Source organism: Rhineura floridana, chromosome 6, assembly GCF_030035675.1.
Source record: "Rhineura floridana isolate rRhiFlo1 chromosome 6, rRhiFlo1.hap2, whole genome shotgun sequence".
Classification (NCBI taxonomy): Eukaryota; Metazoa; Chordata; class Lepidosauria; order Squamata; family Rhineuridae; genus Rhineura; species Rhineura floridana.
Genome location: NC_084485.1, coordinates 63,507,575 through 63,526,482, shown reverse-complemented (window position 1 = coordinate 63,526,482; position 18,908 = coordinate 63,507,575). Strand labels below are relative to the sequence as shown.

At 44.5% G+C, this 18,908-nt stretch overlaps 1 protein-coding gene across 1 annotated transcript in view; it reads left to right on the top strand.

Annotated features, from left to right (window-relative positions):
• The window catches only part of CR1 (complement C3b/C4b receptor 1 (Knops blood group)), a 296,948-nt gene that overhangs the window by 310 nt on the left and 277,730 nt on the right, over window positions 1-18,908 (top strand). Inside the window, exons 2-3 of the mRNA XM_061630611.1 lie at window positions 725-1,563; window positions 12,702-12,890. Coding sequence (XP_061486595.1) covers window positions 1,491-1,563; window positions 12,702-12,890 — 262 coding nt within the window. The 5' untranslated portion in view covers window positions 725-1,490. The remainder of the gene's footprint in view (window positions 1-724; window positions 1,564-12,701; window positions 12,891-18,908) is intronic.

The window sequence follows — 18,908 nt, the reverse complement described above, 5'->3', positions numbered from 1 at the left end:
AACTTTTTAATAATAATAATAACAATAATGTATTGTTAGTGGGCTTTCTTGTATTTTTGAGTTTCTTTGTCCTTCATTGTATGAAACCAAATACTTGTTTCGTGGCAGAAAAACAGGATGTACCGCTGACATTTTATTTAGTCAGTCAGTCGTTTTTAAAAAAGGAAATGCTGTAATTTAATGTAATTGCAATGTTCACGCCTTTTTGAGCCAAAGAGGAAACATTTATACTGTCTTCAGTACTTTGGAGGAAACACAGGAAGAGAAATGTTCTAAGTAATTTAAAAAAATAAACAACCCAATAAAATAAAACCCACCAATAATCTGTGAGATTCCATCCCCAACCACTTACTGGACTGGGTCCTCCCCCCCCCTTACCAGCTTCTACTGGCTTTGTCCAGTTGCACCAGATTGCACTTGTACACTCCTCTCAATAAAGGTGCGCCCTATGGGTCAGATCCATCATCCATTATTTTTTAAATCAAAACCTTGAAAAACCCCTTTTCCCTCAACGACCCCCTCCACTTCTTCCGCCATTTATCTAACACAGATTGTAATCCAGAGATGGGAACCCTTTTTTTTTATGTCTGAGGGCCACATTCCCTTTTGGACAACTTTCCAAGGGTGAACAGAGCCAAAGGCAAAATTGGGCAGAGCAACTAGTTTTATCTTGGTACAAACCCTAGTTTCTACATTCATTTATACTTCTTTATCCTCTATCCAGAAAAGCCGTGGGAAATGGCTGGGGTTCCAAGACAGGAGCGGAAGGCCACATTTGGGTCCGGAGATTCCCCACCTGTTCTAAGTCTTCTGCACGTTATCCAGCGCCTGGCATACCGCAGGCACCAATCCAGTATGAAATACAGCCATGTTCGGACAAGTGTGTATACATCTTCACGTAGGATAGATTTGTTTACATTTTAGAAAAACCACACTAGGAGCGAAGAGTTCTCAGACTCTACGCCAAATAACGGTCGTCACTATTTAAAATTCGGCGTTGGGGCGTAACATGCATATTGAGCGTTGTGACTACTCTTTGGGTGTGGTTCAAGGGCCTTAACTTTCACATTCCCGAAAACGTACTATTTATTTTTATTCTGTGGATAGTGACTATATTTGCCACCCTGACAACCAACCCACAAAAGTTCCCGGCCTTCCGGATGTGGCAGGAAAACCGTCTAACTGCAGGAGTTGGTGGTGTTTTTTTTTTAAAGAGGAAACCTATCATCTAACGTAATTTTAACTTTCGCACTCCCTTGAGCCAAGGAGATTGGCAGGCAGCCCCAGTCCCGTGGATTCACTTTCCCGTTACAACTCCCTGAACTTTCCGGCGCCCCTCCCTGAACCCTCCGCAGCAGAAATCCTCGCAAAGCCTCCGGGTAGTCTCGGTCCCCTCCAGGCTCCGCCCCTGACACTCTCGTAGCGTCCTCCGAAGTGCTCATCGCTCCAAGAAGCTTCTGAAGGGTGGGAGCGTTGTGCTCGTCTCTGCGATGCTTGGGATCTCGTCGTTCAGCCTTGCGCCTGGGGGCTTCGTGGTTTTTGCACTACTTCCCGGGATTCTGGGTGAGTAACTAATATAAGGGAGATGGATGTTGCGACTCGACAGAGGGGGGCTACTTGCCTCTTTGATCCATTGGTAGCCAGTTAGCTCCTGTCTTTCTATCCGGCTCCACCTATTGCTGTTTACAGGGAAGGATTTCCTCTACTTGATTGGGGTCTCTCTTCCTCTCTGGTAGTATTTCGTTATAGATATCTCTATGATATATAATCTATATATATATATATATATATATATATATATATATATATATATATATATATATAAACTATATAATCGTTATCTAGAATTGAGACAACCTTATTCAGCAGTATAATTATGAATTTCAATAGGAAATAATTAGGAACATAGGAAGCTACCTGAGACCGATTCAGACCATCTGTCTAGCTCAGTATTGCCTACACTGACTGGCAACGGCTCTCCGGGGTTTCAGATTGGGGGAGGTCTCTCTCAGATCTATCTGGAAAAGCCAGGGGTTGAACCCGGGACCTTCTGCAAGCAAAGCAGATGCTTTACCACTGAGCTACGGCCCTTCCCCGTTATTGCTAGTTCATTCAAACATCAGGAAAGTTTTAAATCTAGAATACAATAGGGACGGTGTAAAAGCCGGAACGGAATGGAACAGGCCGGAAAGGGCCCTTTTAAAAAGAAATTGATGCCAAAAACACTGGGATGTGTTAGAGACACTTGAGAACAACATTTAGGAACAAAAGCCATTCCGATAGGATTTTTAATTAACCCTTTAACAACCAAAATGCCCTCCGGAACGGAATGAAACAGCCCGGAACAGCGACTTCCCAGCGAGCCAGACCTCCGAAATTCACCAGTCCCACATGACTACATGGGATGCATGCAATAAGACACAAAAATTCCACAAAAACCATATTCCGATACCCGTTCTGGGCTATAATATGCTTTTAAGTAAAACAGCCTGGAACGGGTATTGGAACGTGGTTTTCATGAAAGTTTTGTGTCTTATTGCATGAATCCCAGGTAGTCATATGGGACTGGTGAATTTGGGAGGTCTGGCCCGCTGGGAAGTCACCGTTCCCGGCTGTTTTACGTAAAAGCGTATTATAGCCCAGAACGGGTATCAGAAAGTGGTTTTCGTGGAAGTTTTGTGTCTTATTGCATGCATCCCATGTAGTCATGTGGGACTGGTGAATTTTGGCAGTGTTTTTGGCATCAATTTCCCAGTGTTTTTGGCATCAATTTCTTTTATAAAGGGCCCGTTCCGTTCCGGCTTTTACACCGTCCCAATACAATAGTATAGGGAGTCCAGCCACTAATATTAATGAGGGGGGGAGAAAGGAGCCAAAGCAACTTTCCAACCAACCATGCATAGGTATACAGTGCGAGTTGGGGGTAAATGAAGTCTCTGTGATTGTAGTGGGAGTTGAAAATGAAATGGGCGGTCTTCAGGTTGATTCCAATTATCCAAAATACCTTTTTTATTTAGGTATTCATGTATTTCTTTTTGTGTGTGTAGTTTGTTGAGAATCGCTAACACTGCATATATTTCACACACCTTTCCATGTAGCATTGCCTCCACTTGGTTATATTTCAAAGAGCCATCTACATCATTATTAACTCCTGTGAATCGGCCTGTGAATTGAACATAAGAACATAAGAAAAGCCTGCTGGATCAGGCCAGTGGCCCATCTAGTCCAGCATCCTGTTCTCACAGTGGCCAACCAGGTGCCTGGGGGAAGCCCACAAGCAGGACCTGAGTGCAAGAACACTCTCCCCTCCTGAGGCTTCTGGCAACTGGTTTTCAGAAACTTACTGCCTCTGACTAGGGTGGCAGAGCACAGCCATCATGGCTAGTAGCCATTGATAGCTCTGTCCTCCATGAATCTGTCTAATCTTCTTTTAAAGCCATCCACGCTGGTGGCCATTACTGCGTCTTGTGGGAGCAAACTCCATAGTTTAAGTATGCGCTGAGTAAAGAAGTACTTCCTTTTATCTGTCCTGAATCTTCCAACATTCAGCTTCTTTGAATGTCCACGAGTTCTAGTATTATGAGAGGGGGAGAAAAACTCTTCTCTATCCACTTTCTCAATGCCATGCATAATTTTATACACTTCTATCATGTCTCCTCTGACCTGCCTTTTCTCTAAACTAAAAAGCCCCAAATGCTGCAACCTTTCCTCATAAGGGAGTCGCTCCATCCCCTTGATCATTCTGGTTGCCCTCTTCTGAACCTTTTCCAACTCTGTAATATCCTTTTTGAGATGAGGCGACCAGAACTGTACACATTATTCCAAATGCAGCTGCACCATAGATTTATACAACAGCATTATGATATTGGCTGTTTTATTTTCAACACCTTTCCTAATTATCCCTAGCATGGAATTTGCCTTTTTCAACAGCTGCCGCACACTGGGTCGACATTTTCATCATGCTGTCCACTACAACCCCGAGGTCTCTCTCCTGGTCAGTCACCGCCAGTTGAGACCCCATGAGCACATATGTGAAATTTAGATATATTTTTTTGCTCCAATATGCATAATTTTACACTTGTTTATATTGAATTGCATTTGCCATTTTTCCGCCCATTCACTCAGTTTGGAGAGGTCTTTTTGGAGCTCTTCGCAATCCCTTTTTGTTTTAACAACCCTGAACAATTTAGTATCGTCAGCAAACTTGGCCACTTCACTGCTCACTCCTAATTCTAGGTCATTAATGAACAAGTTGAAAAGTACAGGTCCCAATACCGATCCTTGAGGGACTCCACTTTCTACAGCCCTCCATTGGGAGAACTGTCCATTTATTCCTACTCTCTGCTTTCTGCTTCTTAACCAATTCCTTATCCACAAGAGGACCTCTCCTCTTATTCCATGACTGCTAAGCTTCCTCAGAAGTCTTTGGTGAGGTACCTTGTCAAAAGCTTTTTGAAAGTCTAAGTACACTATGTCCACTGGATTACCTCTATCTATATGCTTGTTGACACTCTCAAAGAATTCGAATAGGTTACTGAGACAGGACTTTCCCTTGCAGAAGCCATGCTGGCTCTGCTTCAGCAAGGCTTGTTCTTCTATGTGCTTAGTTAATCTAGCTTTAATAATACTTTCTACCAGTTTTCCAGGGACAGAAGTTAAGCTAACTGGCCTGTAATTTCCAGGATCCCCCCTGGATCCCTTTTTGAAGATTGGCGTTACATTTGCCACTTTCCAGTCCTCAGGCACGGAGGAGGACCCGAGGGACAAGTTACATATTTTAGTTAGCAGATCAGCAATTTCACATTTGAGTTCTTTGAGAACTCTTGGGTGGATGCCATCCAGGCCCGGTGATTTGTCAGTTTTTATATTGTCCATTAAGCCTAGAACTTCCTCTCTCGTTACCACTTTTTGTCTCAGTTCCTCAGCATCCCTTCCTGCAAATGTTAGTTCAGGTTCAGGGATCTGCCCTATATCTTCCACTGTGAAGACAGATGTAAAGAATTCATTTAGCTTCTCTGCAATCTCCTTATTGTTCTTTAGTACACCTTTGACTCCCTTATCATCCAAGGGTCCAATCGCTTCCCTAGATGGTCTCCTGCTTTGAATGTATTGATAGAATTTTTTGTTGTTGGTTTTTATGTTCTTAGCAATGTGCTCCTCAAATTCTTTTTTAGCATCCCTTATTGTCTTCTTGCATTCCTTTTGCCAGAGTTTGTGTTCCTTTTTATTTTCTTCATTCGGACAAGACTTCCATTTTCTGAAGGAAGACTTTTTGCCTCTATGAGCTTCCCTGACTTTGCTCGTTAACCATGCTGGCATCTTCTTGGCCCTGGCGGTACCTTTTTTGATCTGCGGTATGCACTCCAGTTGAGCTTCTAATATAGTGTTTTTAAACAACTTCCAAGCATTTTTGAGTGATGTGACTTTCTGGACTTCGTTTTTCAGCTTTCTTTTTACCAATCCCCTCATTTTTGTGAAGTTTCCTCTTTTGAAGTCAAATGTGACCGTGTTGGATTTTCTTGGCAATTGGCCATTTACATGTATGTTTAATTTAATAGCACTATGGTCACTGCTCCCAATCGGTTCGACAACACTTACATCTCGCACCAGGTCCCGGTCCCCACTGAGGATTAAGTCCAGGGTTGCCATCCCTCTGGTCGGTTCCATGACCAACTGGTCTAGGGAATAGTCATTTAGAATATCTAGAAATTTTGCTTCTTTGTCGTGACTGGAACACATATGTGGCCAGTCTTTGTCTGGGTAGTTGAAGTCACCCATTACTACCACATTTCCTAGTTAGGATGCTTCCTCAATTTCATATCTCATCTCCAGGTCTCCCTGAGCATTTTGATCAAGGAGACGATAGATAGTTCCCAGTATTGAATCACTCCTGGGGCATGGTATCACCACCCGCAATGATTCTGTGGAGAAGTCTGCCTCTTTTGGGGTTTCGAGCTTTCTGGATTCAATGCCTTCTTTCATGTATAGAGCAACACCACAACCAATACATCCTTCCCTGTCCTTCTGATATAGTTTATAGTTTATATCCAGGGATAACCGTATCCCACTGGTTTTCTCCATTCCACCAGGTCTCTGTTATGCTCACTATATCAATGCTCTCCTCTAAGAACTACTCCTATTCAAATGTTGTATAGCACAGTGAGTCTATAGCTGGCTGCTATATATTGGAACAATGTGTTGGATCCAATGGCAACTTTAATAATTACAGTTCTGCAACATGAAAATGAAATGGACTGCCTTCAAGTTGATTCTGACTTATGGGCAACCCTATGTGTAGGGTTTTCATGGTAAGTGGTATTCAGAGGGGGTTTACCATTGGCTTCCTCTGAGGCAGAGAGGCAGTGACTGGCCCAAGGTCACCTAGTGAGCTTCATGGCTGTGTGGGGATTCAAATCCTGGTCTCCCAGGTCATAGTCCAACACCTTAACTACTACGCCACACTGGCTCGTAGTGGGAGTTAGGCAGGATTAAGTCTTCCTAGACTGTGATCTTTAAAGATGACATATTCCATTTTATATCAAGTCATTGCTTCTAAAAATAACAATATCCAAATAATAAACTTTTAAAACAAAACTGATTTTTGTATGGATTGCTTTTGTTATGTAAACAGCTTTGAGAGCCAGTTTGGCAGAAAAATGTGATAGAGACGTAAAAATAAATAAGCCCCACTCAGTGGTTTGTTGCTGAACTTTTGCAGCAGTTCTTCTTTCTTGAGAGGAAACTTGGTTTGTAAAATGACAGATACTGGTGTTGAAATAATTACTAGAAGTCATGATGACCTCTGAACTTTAATATTTTTCTGTCCTCTCCCCTCCTCCATATTAGACTAGCGTTCAACAGTAGTAGCCAAAGACATTCTACACATCCCAAAAGGGCTGCTATTTCACATATCCAAATAAAGTTCTGATAAGCCTTGGCTCAAGTCACATATTCCTAAGCTACTTAGGCCCCAAATATCTGAAAAACCATCTCTATCCCTGCCACCCCTTTTGGGAGTTAAGATCTGCAGAGGGGCCACCCTCAGAAGTGCAGGAAATGGGGCCCTGGGAGAGGGCTTTCTCTGTGGCACCCCTAAATTGTGGAACTCCCTCTCTAGAGAGGTATGTAGCATATTCATTGTACAGCTTTTGCCATATGCTGATCCCTGACCTTTGACAGTTAAGGAATTTTGTTTTGTGGGACCCACCTTTTATACTGAATTAATACTGGAATGGTTTTATAATTGTAACCATTTTATCTGTTTTTATAATTGTATATTCTATTGTTGTAACTGCCCTGGGTCCTTATGCTGAAGGTGGCAAAGAAATCTTATTCATAAATAAAGAGTTGTATCCGATGCTGCATGAGCAGAATTCCACTTGTGCAACTGAACTTCTGTTTCTTCTCCTCCCCCCATGCGTCCACCAGATCTGTTCCATATGTGATTTTGAGGGTGCACAGGGGGCTGAAGGGGACGGAAGAGGAAGAGGAAATGCCATTGCATGCACAGAAGTCTGTTGCTCAAGCAGGGCTGCAGCGCTGGATACAGCCCAAAATAAATAAGATTTGTGAGCAGTGTGATGCTTGGGTGATAATTCAGCGATCATATCAGTTGATGTAATGCTATTGTCTCCAGGTCTCTTCTAGCTCTAATAACAAAATTACTTACTATAAAGCACTATGGCTTTGCTCTAAATATAGTGATGGCTACACAACGCAACACACAGGAAATACAGTTTTACTAACTCTTGTTCTCTATCTGCCACTATCCTAAGTGGTGGGTTAAGTGTGGCATTGTTCCAGAAGCTGAATCCTGTGCTTGCTGGTAATTTGTCATGCTTATCTCACTGATGTGGCTGGAAGCAGGGCCAACCAAAGACATTTTGCTGTCTGAGACAAAGGTCAGAATGGCTCCCCACACCATTCCATGTGCAAAAACTGACTGATCTGGCAGTTAAATTGTACTTCAACAAGTTCTGTTACAGCACTTAAGGGCAGCATGCTGTCGTGAGTGCAGGGGGCATTGGGGAGACTGTGTGCTGCACACAGATCTCTCCTCCAACATCTTGACACATGTGCTCACCACTTTCCCTGGTGCTTGCCCATTGCCCACTCAGTTAAATATACACAGCTGCAGCAGTTATGTATTTATTAAAAATATTTTAATAAGGAGGAGAACTGGCCAGGTAAGGGGAACTCGTCCCAGACAAGTTGTGTCTGTGCCTTGTTCCGGTTCTCCTCTTACCCACAGGATTGCTGGTTGTCCTATCAGCCAGCTCTCGGATCTCCACGTGCTGCTCTTGAATGCCAGGTCGGTACATAATAAAACCTCCCTTGTCCATGATTTAATTCTGGAGGAGGGTGCCGATCTGGCATGTATAACTGAGACCTGGGTGGGTGATCAGGGAGGAGTTGCTCTTTCCCAGCTTTGCCCACCCGGGTATGCGGTTTAGCACTGTGGTAGATCTGAGGGCCGGGGAGGGGGAGTTGCTGTGGTCTATAGGAGTACTTTCCCTCTCACACAGCACCCTGTCCAGGCGGCGACTGGTCTGGAGTGTCTCCACCTTGTATTGGGCCAGGGAGACAGACTAGGAATACTGTTGGTGTACCGTCCACCTTGCTGCCCAACAGCTTCCTTAGCTGAGCTGACGGAGATAGTCTCGGAGGTACTATTGAGATCCCCTAGACTTTTGGTACTGGGGAATTTCAATGTCCACGCCGAGGCTGTCTTATCTGGTGCAGCTCAGGACTTCATTGCCTCTATGACAACAATGGGGCTGTCTCAATTTTCTACTGGCCCAACGCATGTGTCGGGACACGCTCTTGATTTGATCTTCGCCACTGGTCATGGAGATGGTGATCTGGAGGTGGGATGTTTTTCATCTACCCCATTGTCATGGACAGATCACCGCTTGTTGAGATTTAGACTTACAGTAGCTCTTCCCCTCTGCAAAGGTGGAGGACCTATTAGGTTGGTCCGCTCCCGGAGTCTGATGGATCCTCTTGGTTTTCAGAGGGCCCTGGGAGATTTTCCGGCTGATAAGACTGGTGCTCCCGTCGAGGCCCTGGTCGCACTGTGGAATACGGAGATGACTCAGGCTATTGACACGATCGCTCCTGCGCGCCCCCTCCGATGTAGAGCTCATACAGCTCCGTGGTATACCCCGGAGCTGAGAGTGATGAAACAAGAGAGGAGGAGGCTGGAGTGCAGATGACGAACGTAACCATGCTTTGGTAAGTGCCACCAATAAGTTGTATATGAAAGCGGTAAGGACAGCGAAAAAACTTTATTTCGCTGCCTCTATTAGGTCATCCTTATGCCGCCCAGCGGAGCTTTTTAAAGTTGTGCGGGGGCTTTTACGCTCTGGCCCTCACGATATTATAGAAACATCTGAAGCCCGCTGCAACGAAATTGCTGGACACTTTCAAAATAAGATTGCTTGCATCTGTAGGGACTTAGACTCCGACGTTGTGACAGATGAATCCAGTGAAGTGTCCGGAGCACGGCCTTGTCCTCTATTATTGGATGAGTTTCAGTTGGTGCAGCTCGAGGAAGTGGACAAGGTGCTTGGAATGGTCCGGGCAACCACGTCTGTTCTGGATCCTTGCCCATCTTGGCTAGTGAAAGCTAGCAGGGCTGGAACCACCGGCTAGGCCAAGGAAGTGGTTAATGCCTCCTTGAGAGAGGGAGCAGTCCCTAGTAGCCTCAAGGAGGCAATAGTGAGACCTCTTTTAAAGAAACCTTCCCTGGACCCAGATAATTTGAACAACTACAGACCGGTGGCGAATGTCCCCTTTTTGGGCAAGGTTTTGGAGCGGGTGGTTGCTAACCAGTTCCAGGTGCTCTTGGATGAAACCGATTATCTGGATCCGTTTCAATCCGGTTTTCGGCCCGGTTTTGGCACTGAAACAGCCTTGGTCGCCCTGTATTATGACCTTTGTCGGGAGAGGGACAGGAGGAGTGTGACTTTGTTGATTCTCCTTGATCTCTCAGCGGTGTTTGATACCATCGACCATGGTATTCTTCTGGGGAGACTCGCGGAGTTGGGAGTTGGGGGTACTGCTTGGCAGTGGTTCCGCTCCTACTTCGCGGATCGTCACCAGAAGGTAGTGCTTGGGGAACATTACTCGACACCCTGGACTCTCCATTGTGGAGTCCCTCAGGGGTCGGTTTTGTCCCCCATGCTTTTTAACATCTACATGAAGCCTCTGGGTGCGGTCATCAGGAGTTTTGGAGTGCATTGTCATCAGTATGCTGATGACACGCAACTCTATTTCTCCTTTTCATCTTCTTCAGTTGAGTCTGTTGATGTGCTGAACCGTTGCCTGGCCGCGATAATGGACTGGATGAGAGCTAATAAACTGAGACTCAATCCAGACAAGACTGAAACACTGTTGGTGAACGCCTTCCCCGCTCAGATGGTGGATGTGCATCCTGTTCTGGATGGGGTTACACTCCCCCTGAAGGAACAGGTCCGTAGTTTGGGGGTCCTTTTTGACCCTTCCTTGTTTCTTGAGGCTCAAGTGGCCTTGGTGGCACGGAACGCGTTTTACCATCTCCGTTTGGTAGCCCAACTACGCCCCTATCTGCATGGCGACGACCTCGCCTCAGTTGTTCATGTTCTGGTAACTTCGAGATTGGATTACTGTAATGCGCTCTACATAGGGCTGCCCTTGAAGACAGTTCGGAAGCTTCAGCTAGTGCAGAATGCGGCAGCTAGACTATTGACGAGGACCAGTCGGTCTTCGCACATAACTCCTGTTCTGGCTCGCCTGCACTGGCTACCTATTTGCTCCCGGGCGAGATTCAAGGTGCTGGTTATGACCTATAAAGCCTTACATGGCGTGGGACCGCAATACCTGGTGGAACGCCTCTCCCGCTATGAACCTACCCGCTCACTTCGTTCAGCATCTAAGGCCCTCCTCCGGGTACCAACCCATCGTGAAGCCCGGAGGGTGGTTACTAGATCTAGGGCCTTTTCTGTGGTGGCTCCCGAGTTGTGGAATAGCCTCCCCGAAGAGGAACGCCTGGCTCCTACATTATTATCTTTCCGGCGCCAGGTAAAGACCTTCTTATGCTCCCAGGCATTTTAATCATTTTATTCTTTTTATCTTTTTAATCTTGTAATACTAATCCTTTTATCATCTTATATTTTGTTTAATTGTATTTTGTTTTCATTGTGTCTTATATGTTTTGTGATTTTATTATTATGATGTATGTATTTTATCCTATTCTGTTTACCGCCCTGAGAGCTACTTGCTATGGGCGGTATATAAATGCAACAAAATAAAATAAAATAAATAAATAAATAAATAAATAAATAATTTGTCATTATTTAATATCAACCAAAAACACCTCCCCCCCCCCCACACACAATAGGAGTTTCAAATACATTACATACAGGAAATGAAGAAAACAGTTACCAATTAATGCAAGAGATACAAACGGAATACATTTTCTGTAACCCCTCAGCTTTCCATATTTCAGAAGCAGCTGTTGATAAGTGTCCATGCATATTGTCATTAGATGAATATAAAATAAAGTTCTACTAGATGGCATAAAAAGTCTGTGACTTTTCTTTGCCTTGCAGGAGCCAAATGTTATATGTAATTTTATAACTCACCTTCACCCGACGGTTTTGGGGCAGAAATGCATAAACTTCAAAATCAAACTTAACTGTAACTCTAAAAACAACATAAAACAAACAAATACAAAACGACCAAACCACCAATCAAAACAAATCCCTTATAAATCAGATACTGCATGTGAGCTTCCTATAGGTATCTGATTGTTCACTGCAACAACAGGATGCTGGACTAGTTGGGATACTGGCCTGATCTAAAAGTTTCTTCTTGTGTTCTTCAGTACCTCACACCTCCACAAAGGCCTGGGCAAAGAAGTGTATTTTCACCTAATGCTGAAACAAAAGCAATGTAGTGGTGAGACGCACTTCAGAGAAGAGGTTAACACAGAGAAAGCCCTGCCATGGGCCCCTGCACTGTGATCCTCAGTAGTCATGGAAACCACCAGCAGGGTTTCCCCAGTAAATCTTAAAACTATGGCAGGTTGGTATGTTAGCAAAACAACGTGCGCACAAGTGTGATGCCTCGTGGAGTGCATGACTTGGGCTGGCTGCCACTGTGCCTGCTCACTCAGACAGATGCCTTTTCCAACAGCATTGTGTATGACATGTTGGGAAGTGACTAGTTAAGGAAGCCAGTCAGCCCTGTGCAGGCCAGAAACAAGCAATCGTCATTGCCAGAGTATCAACTTGGGAGATTGGAAATGGTTGTGTGTGCGTGGGGGGGCACTGTTGCCACCACCAGGAATCATCACATGAAGTGGCTACCTTACTTTGCTGAATAGGAGGACCAGCGCTGCCTGAACTGTTTTTTCCCAGGCAGAAACAGACAAGATAGTGGGCTGATTGTCTTGGAATGAATGACTACGTTACATTTCATTTTCCTTCACTAAAATAGTGAAGTAAGTAAGGGTGGTGAAGCTAGATGAGATGTTAAAAGGTTTGTGTACTTAAGGTGTTTTATAAATGATTAACCATCCTTGTAGTATACAGCTAAAACAAAATACAGCGTTCTGCATGAATCTGAATGATATTGTGTCCTTATTAATATATATTAAAATTCATAAAAATAAAACCAGCTATGCTTGATTTAAAACCATTATTCTCTGCTTATCATAGGTGATTGTGAACCTCCACCAAAACTCAGCAATGCAGTCCCTCGTGAGAATACTGATGACAAAAATTTCCCTCCTGGCACGTCTGTAGTATACAAGTGTCTGCCTGATTTTTATAATGTCCATGCAAAAGTAGATGTTGTAACATGTCTTCCACATTCACAGTGGTCACCCATGGAAGACTTTTGTGAGCGTAAGTGTTTATTTTTTTACTGTAAAATAAGATTCTGGCATGTGATTGTTTTTGTTTAAAAAAAGTCCAATGCATTTTAACTGAAATCTTTCTTTAAAAAAACAAACAAACTCATTGTCATTATCTTGTGATTTTTCACTTTTTAACCTGGGTTTACTTGGATGCTCATTATTTTTTGTTTCATATTTTTTACTGTACCCATTCTTGACATTGCCCATTATAAAAGAAGAAGAGAATTTTTGGCTTCTTAACTGTCTTCAAAGACTGTATAATAAGTGACCATTTTGGGATCAAAGATGACATCCTGTTTAATTCATATGTTGTTAGATTTTGATTTTATTATTTCTAACCCACTCTGTCCCCAGGGCAGCTTACAAAAACTGAAAATTACGGTAAGACAAATTAAAAACATTAAAACACTTTATTATAGAACAGTGTTTAAAAACAGCAAAATTACAAATGAAAAACAATGTACAGTGGATTTAAAAGCCTGGGAAAATAAAAAGCTCTTTGCCTGCTGCTGAAATGACTTCGGTAGGCATCAAGTGAGCCTCCATGAGGAAAACATTCCACAGTTAGGGTGCCACCACCAACTAGGCCCTTTCACCTGTAGTCCCCTCCTGCTCCTCAGAAGGTGGAGGCACCCAAAGTAAGGCCTCTATTGAAGCTATTAGTCTGTTTTAGGCACCTGTGGAGATAAGCTGTCCTCCAGATATCCTAGTCCCAAGACATGAGGAGCTTTCAAAAATGGAAATGGGCTGCCTTTAAGTCAATTCCAACTTATGGCAACCCTATGAACAGGGTTTTCATGGTAAGCAGTATTCAGAGGGGGTTTACCATTTATTTATTTATTGCATTTGTATACCACCCCATAGCCAAAGCTCTCTGGGCAGTTTACAACAATTAAAAACATTAAAAACAAATATACAAATTTTAAAAAAACATTTCTTTTAAAAAGCAATTTAAAAACATATGCTAAAATGCCTGGGAGAAGAGGAAAGTCTTGACCTGGCACCAAAAAGATAACTGTATTGATGCCAGGCACACCTCGTCAGCAAGATCATTCCATAATTTGGGGGCCACCACTGAGAAGGCCCTCTCCCTTGTTTCCACACTCCCAGCTTCCCTCCCAATAGGCACCCAGAGGAGGGCCTTGGATGTTGAGTGTAGTGTACGGGCGGGTTTGTGTCGGAAGAGGTGTTCCATCAGGTATTGTGGTCCCAATCCATGTAAAACCAGCACCTTGAATCAAGCTCGGAAACATACAGGCAGCAATGCAAGCAGGCAAGAATCGGTTTTATATGTTTGAACCATCTGGTCCCTGTTACCAATCCGGCCACTGCATTTTGCGCAAGTGCAGCTTCCGAACCATCTTCAAAGGAAGCCCCACGTAGAGTGCATTGCAGTAATCTAACTTGGAGGTTACCAGAGCATGGACCACTGAAGCCAGGTTATCCCTGTCCAGATAGGGATGTAGCTGGGCCAACAGCCGAAGTTGGTAGAAGGCACTCCGTGCCACCGAGCCTACCTGAGCCTCAAGTGACAGATGGTTCCAGGAGAACCCCCAAGCTACAAACCTGCTCCTTCAGGGGGAGTGCAACCCCATCCAGGCAGGTTGGACATCCACCATCCAGTCAGAAGAACCACCCACTAACATCATCTCAGTCTTGTCTGGATTGAGCCTCAGTTTATTAGCCCTCATCCAGTCCATTGCTGCAGCTAGGCACTGTAGCACATTGACAGCCTCACCTGAAGAAGATGAAAAGGAGAAATAGAGCTATGTGTCATCAGCATACTGATGGCAACGCACTCCAAAGCTCCAGATGACTGTATCCAACGGTTTCATGTAGATGTTGAACAGCATGTGGGATAGAACTGACCCCTGCTGAACCCCATAATGAAGAGTCCAGGGTGCCAAGCAATGTTCTCCAAGCACCACCTTCTGGAGCCAACCCGCCAAGTAGGAGCGGAACCACTGCCATGCAGTCCCTCCCACTCCCAACTCAGCCAGTCTTCCCAGAAGGATACCATGGTTGATGGTATCAACAGCCGCTGAGAGAATCAACAGAGTCACACACACCCTGTCTCTCTTCTGACAGAGGTCATCATACAGGGTGACCAAGGCTGTTTCCATGACAAAACCAGGCCTGAAACCTGACTGAAATGGATCCAGATAATTGGTCTTATCCAGGAGTGTCTGGAGCTGGCCCACAACCACTCGTTCAAGGACCTTGCCCAGGAATGGAACATTTGCTACCGGCCTATAGTTATTAAGATTTTCTGGGTCCAGGGAGGGTCTCTTCAGGAGTGGTCTCACTACCGCCTCTTTCAGGCAGCCAGGGACCACCCCCTCTCGTAGAGAGGCATTAATCTCTTCCCTGGCCCAGCCTGCTGTTCCATCCCTGCTAGCTTTTATTAGCCAAGAAGGGCAAAGATCCAGCACAGAAGTGGTTGCATGAACCTGTCCAAGCACCTTGTCAACGTTCTCAATCTGTACCAACTGAAACTCATCCAAGAAATCCGGGCAAGGCTGTGCTCTGGATACCTCGCTTGATTCACCTGCTATAACACTGGAGTCAAAGTCCTGGTGGATGCTAAAGATTTCATCCTGAAAGTGCCTAGCAAATTCATTACAGTGGGCCTCAGATGGTTCTACCATGTCCCTGGGGCCAGAGTGTAATAGCCCCTGGACAATTCTGAAGAGCTCCGCTGGGAGGCAGATTGATGATTTGATAGTGGCAGCAAAATATTGTTTTTTTGCTGCCCTTACTGCCTAAATACAGCTTACTATAGGCACTTACCAATGTGTAATTGCATCCACTAGGAGTTCGTCTCCATCTGCACTCAAGCTGTCTCCTATATTGTTTCATTGCTCTCAGCTCTGGGGTATACCATGGAGCCATACGAGCTTTACACAGGAGAGGGTGCTCAAGAGCAATCATGTCAACCCCCCAGGTCATTTCTGTATTCCACAGTTCAACCGGGGTTTCGACAGGAGCGCCAGCCCTATCAGCCAGAAAATTCCCCAGAGCCCTTTGGAAACCATCTGGATCCATTAGTCTCTGGGGGCGGACCAACTTAATAGGTCCCCCACCCTTGCAAGAGGGAAAAGGCTGCTGTAAGTCTAAACTTCAGCAAGCAGTGATCTGTCCATGACAGAGGGACTGATGTAAGGCCCCCCCCACATTCATATCACCATCTCCATGTCCAGTTGCAAAAACCAAGTCTAGAGTATGCGCTGCTACATGTGTTGGGTCAATGGCATATTGGGACAGTCCCATGATTGTCATGGAAACCATGGGGGATCTCAACAGTACACCCGAGACCACCTCCATCAGCTCAGCTAGGGAGTCTGTTGGGCAGCGGGCTGGGTGGTACACCAACAGAACCCCCAGTCTGTCCCACTGACCCAACACAAGGTGCAAACACTGCAGACCAGTAGTCACATGGACAGGGTGCTTGCACAGGGAGATGGAGCTCCTATAAACCACAGCGACCCCCCTCCCCGACCCTCAGGTATACCCTGATGCTGAACCAGGTGCTCTGGCAGATATAGCTGGGAGAGACTGACTCCTCCCTGCTCACCCACCCAGGTCTTGGTTATACATGCCAGATCGGCTGCCTCATCCACAATTAAATCATGCCTTCCTCCTCTGAGGCTGCCTTCCTCTGAGGCTGAGAGGCAGTGACTGGCCCAAGGTCACCCAGTGAGCTTTATAGCTATGTGGGGATTCGAACCCTAGTCGTAGTCCAGCACCTTAACAGGGCCGAAACTTTGAACTGGGCCTAGAAGTTAACTGGGAGCCACCACTGCACTTGGGAAATCATAGGTAAAATGTGATCATGGTGCCCAGCCCCAGTTAACACTCTTGCACCTACGTTTTGGACAGATTGCAGTACTAAGAAGAACAACTTCAATCTTTTCCGTCATACCCTTTTATGTTTATCCCTGCCTTTTAATTTGTTGGTTCTATTGTGCCGAATAAGTATCAACAGGGCATGGGCACAGATACCTGCGCATGAACCTTCTTTTTTTAAAAAAAAAAATTCCAGCCCAGGAAGTGCACAAAAACACAATCATTCTCAGTGCACAATTTCTGATGTAACGTCATGTGGACTACACAAATTTAGTAGGAATGCAATAGGTGCAAACACAGAGTAAACTCTGGTGTGGACAAGCCCTTAGTTCCTTCTTACCTTAGTTTCTCCTCCCATATCCATCTGCCCTTACCCTTCTATCCCTTTTGCCATCTCCATCCAACTTCATTGTGTCACACCCTTAGATTCCTCATTTGTTATGATTATGAAAACGTTTGCCAACCTATCCTTACAAAAAACACACACTGTGTTAAACAACTTTCTATTTGAAAATCTTGCCCAAGCATTTTCTATGTGCTGTGCTTTACTTCTGCTGGAGCTGTAAGTTCCTAACTGCTTTTAGCTATAATATGGTGTTAGTCTTATGATCCTGTGCCTTCATAAACTTAAGTACTCTTGATTTCCCCTGTAATTAATCAAAACATGATTGATTACTGTATATCTATCTATCTATTTATATGGGAATATGTGCATGTTATTCTAAACCTACAACATACAGCAAGATCTTTGGATTGTGTGCTTTTTGTAAAACAAATTGTGGCAATATTAAAAATATAACTCTGCTAGACATTTTGAACAGTTCCAGAAGACCTCTATCATGTAATTTTGAATAGTTTGGCTCTTAATTCTGGAGTGACTGTTAAGGGGGAAAAACACATTCTTATGCGTGTACTCCAAAATATTCTCTCTAAGCTGAGGTTTTGTTAGAAGAGATATGCCTAACATTGTGAACTATCTTGCTGTTCTGATTGTCTCTAAGATTTTATATACATAGGAAGCTGCCTTTGGATAAACTAGCTTGTTTCCAGCAAGGAAACTCACTCTGGCTATAGTACTCCATAAGCATTTCTTATGGACGTATGTGGAAGTGGGGTGAGCAACATGGTGTTCCTGCCCTACACAGCCCTGACAGGCTGCATCATTCTCTCAGTAATGTCCCAGTGAACTACAGTCATTCAGTAAAATCAGCCTGCGTGAGACAGAATGAGATTAGCCCAGCTGTCCTTCAGTGGCCTTGAGGGATCTGATGTGCCACAAACAGCCAGAACCTCCCTCAGCGGATGGGCTGGACTGTACAGCCAGAATGCTTGGCTTCCTGCTGTCTAGCTACCACACTTATTTACTGGGTTAGAATTACACTAAAGCGTAAAATAATTCACAATGATAAAAGGCAGATAAAACAACATTTCACTTAAATTTAGCTAAAACACCCTGGAGTCACTCAGAATGCCTTGTTGCAATGGCAGACTGTGATGCCCTTCCCTGGCTCTCCCTGTCAGGTTCCTACCTGCTCGTGGTTACTGCCTGTCACTAGGCACCACCAGGGACTCCACCAGTCCGGACTGTCCTTTTTTATGGTTTCCCTCTCCGCTCTAGCATAGATCTCAACAGATCCCCCTGCTAGGCAGCACCACCAGTCACGTCCTATAACCAGTATTCCCAGAGACTCTGCCTGAGTCTCCCTCAATTAGGTTACCTCTGTGACTGCGTGCTTAAGCTGTCCCAATCCCTTTGATTTACTCAGACTGCTTATAATTCTGGTTTGCTCTGAATACTTGGGATGTTATATTCTTCCCTTCACCCGCTGCCACCATTTGCTCCTGTTTCCCTTGGTATTTACCTCACCCTCCCTTCTGGTCTGTGAAACCCCAGCCAAGGATCAGGCCTTTGGTAAACCAAATTAAGTATTTATTAAATAACACAGATAACAAGATTTCTTCATAAGGCACATAAGCATATGGTTTTATCTAATACTAATCCGAACTCCACCCCCCTCCTTCTCCACGCTCTCCTGACAAACAACTCTCTAAAACCCACCAAAACAACCCACTCACTTTCATCACCCAGACTTACCTGACATCCTTCCATTTATACTGTCAGCCATTTTAAACATTCAGCCAATCATCCAACATTCTGCTG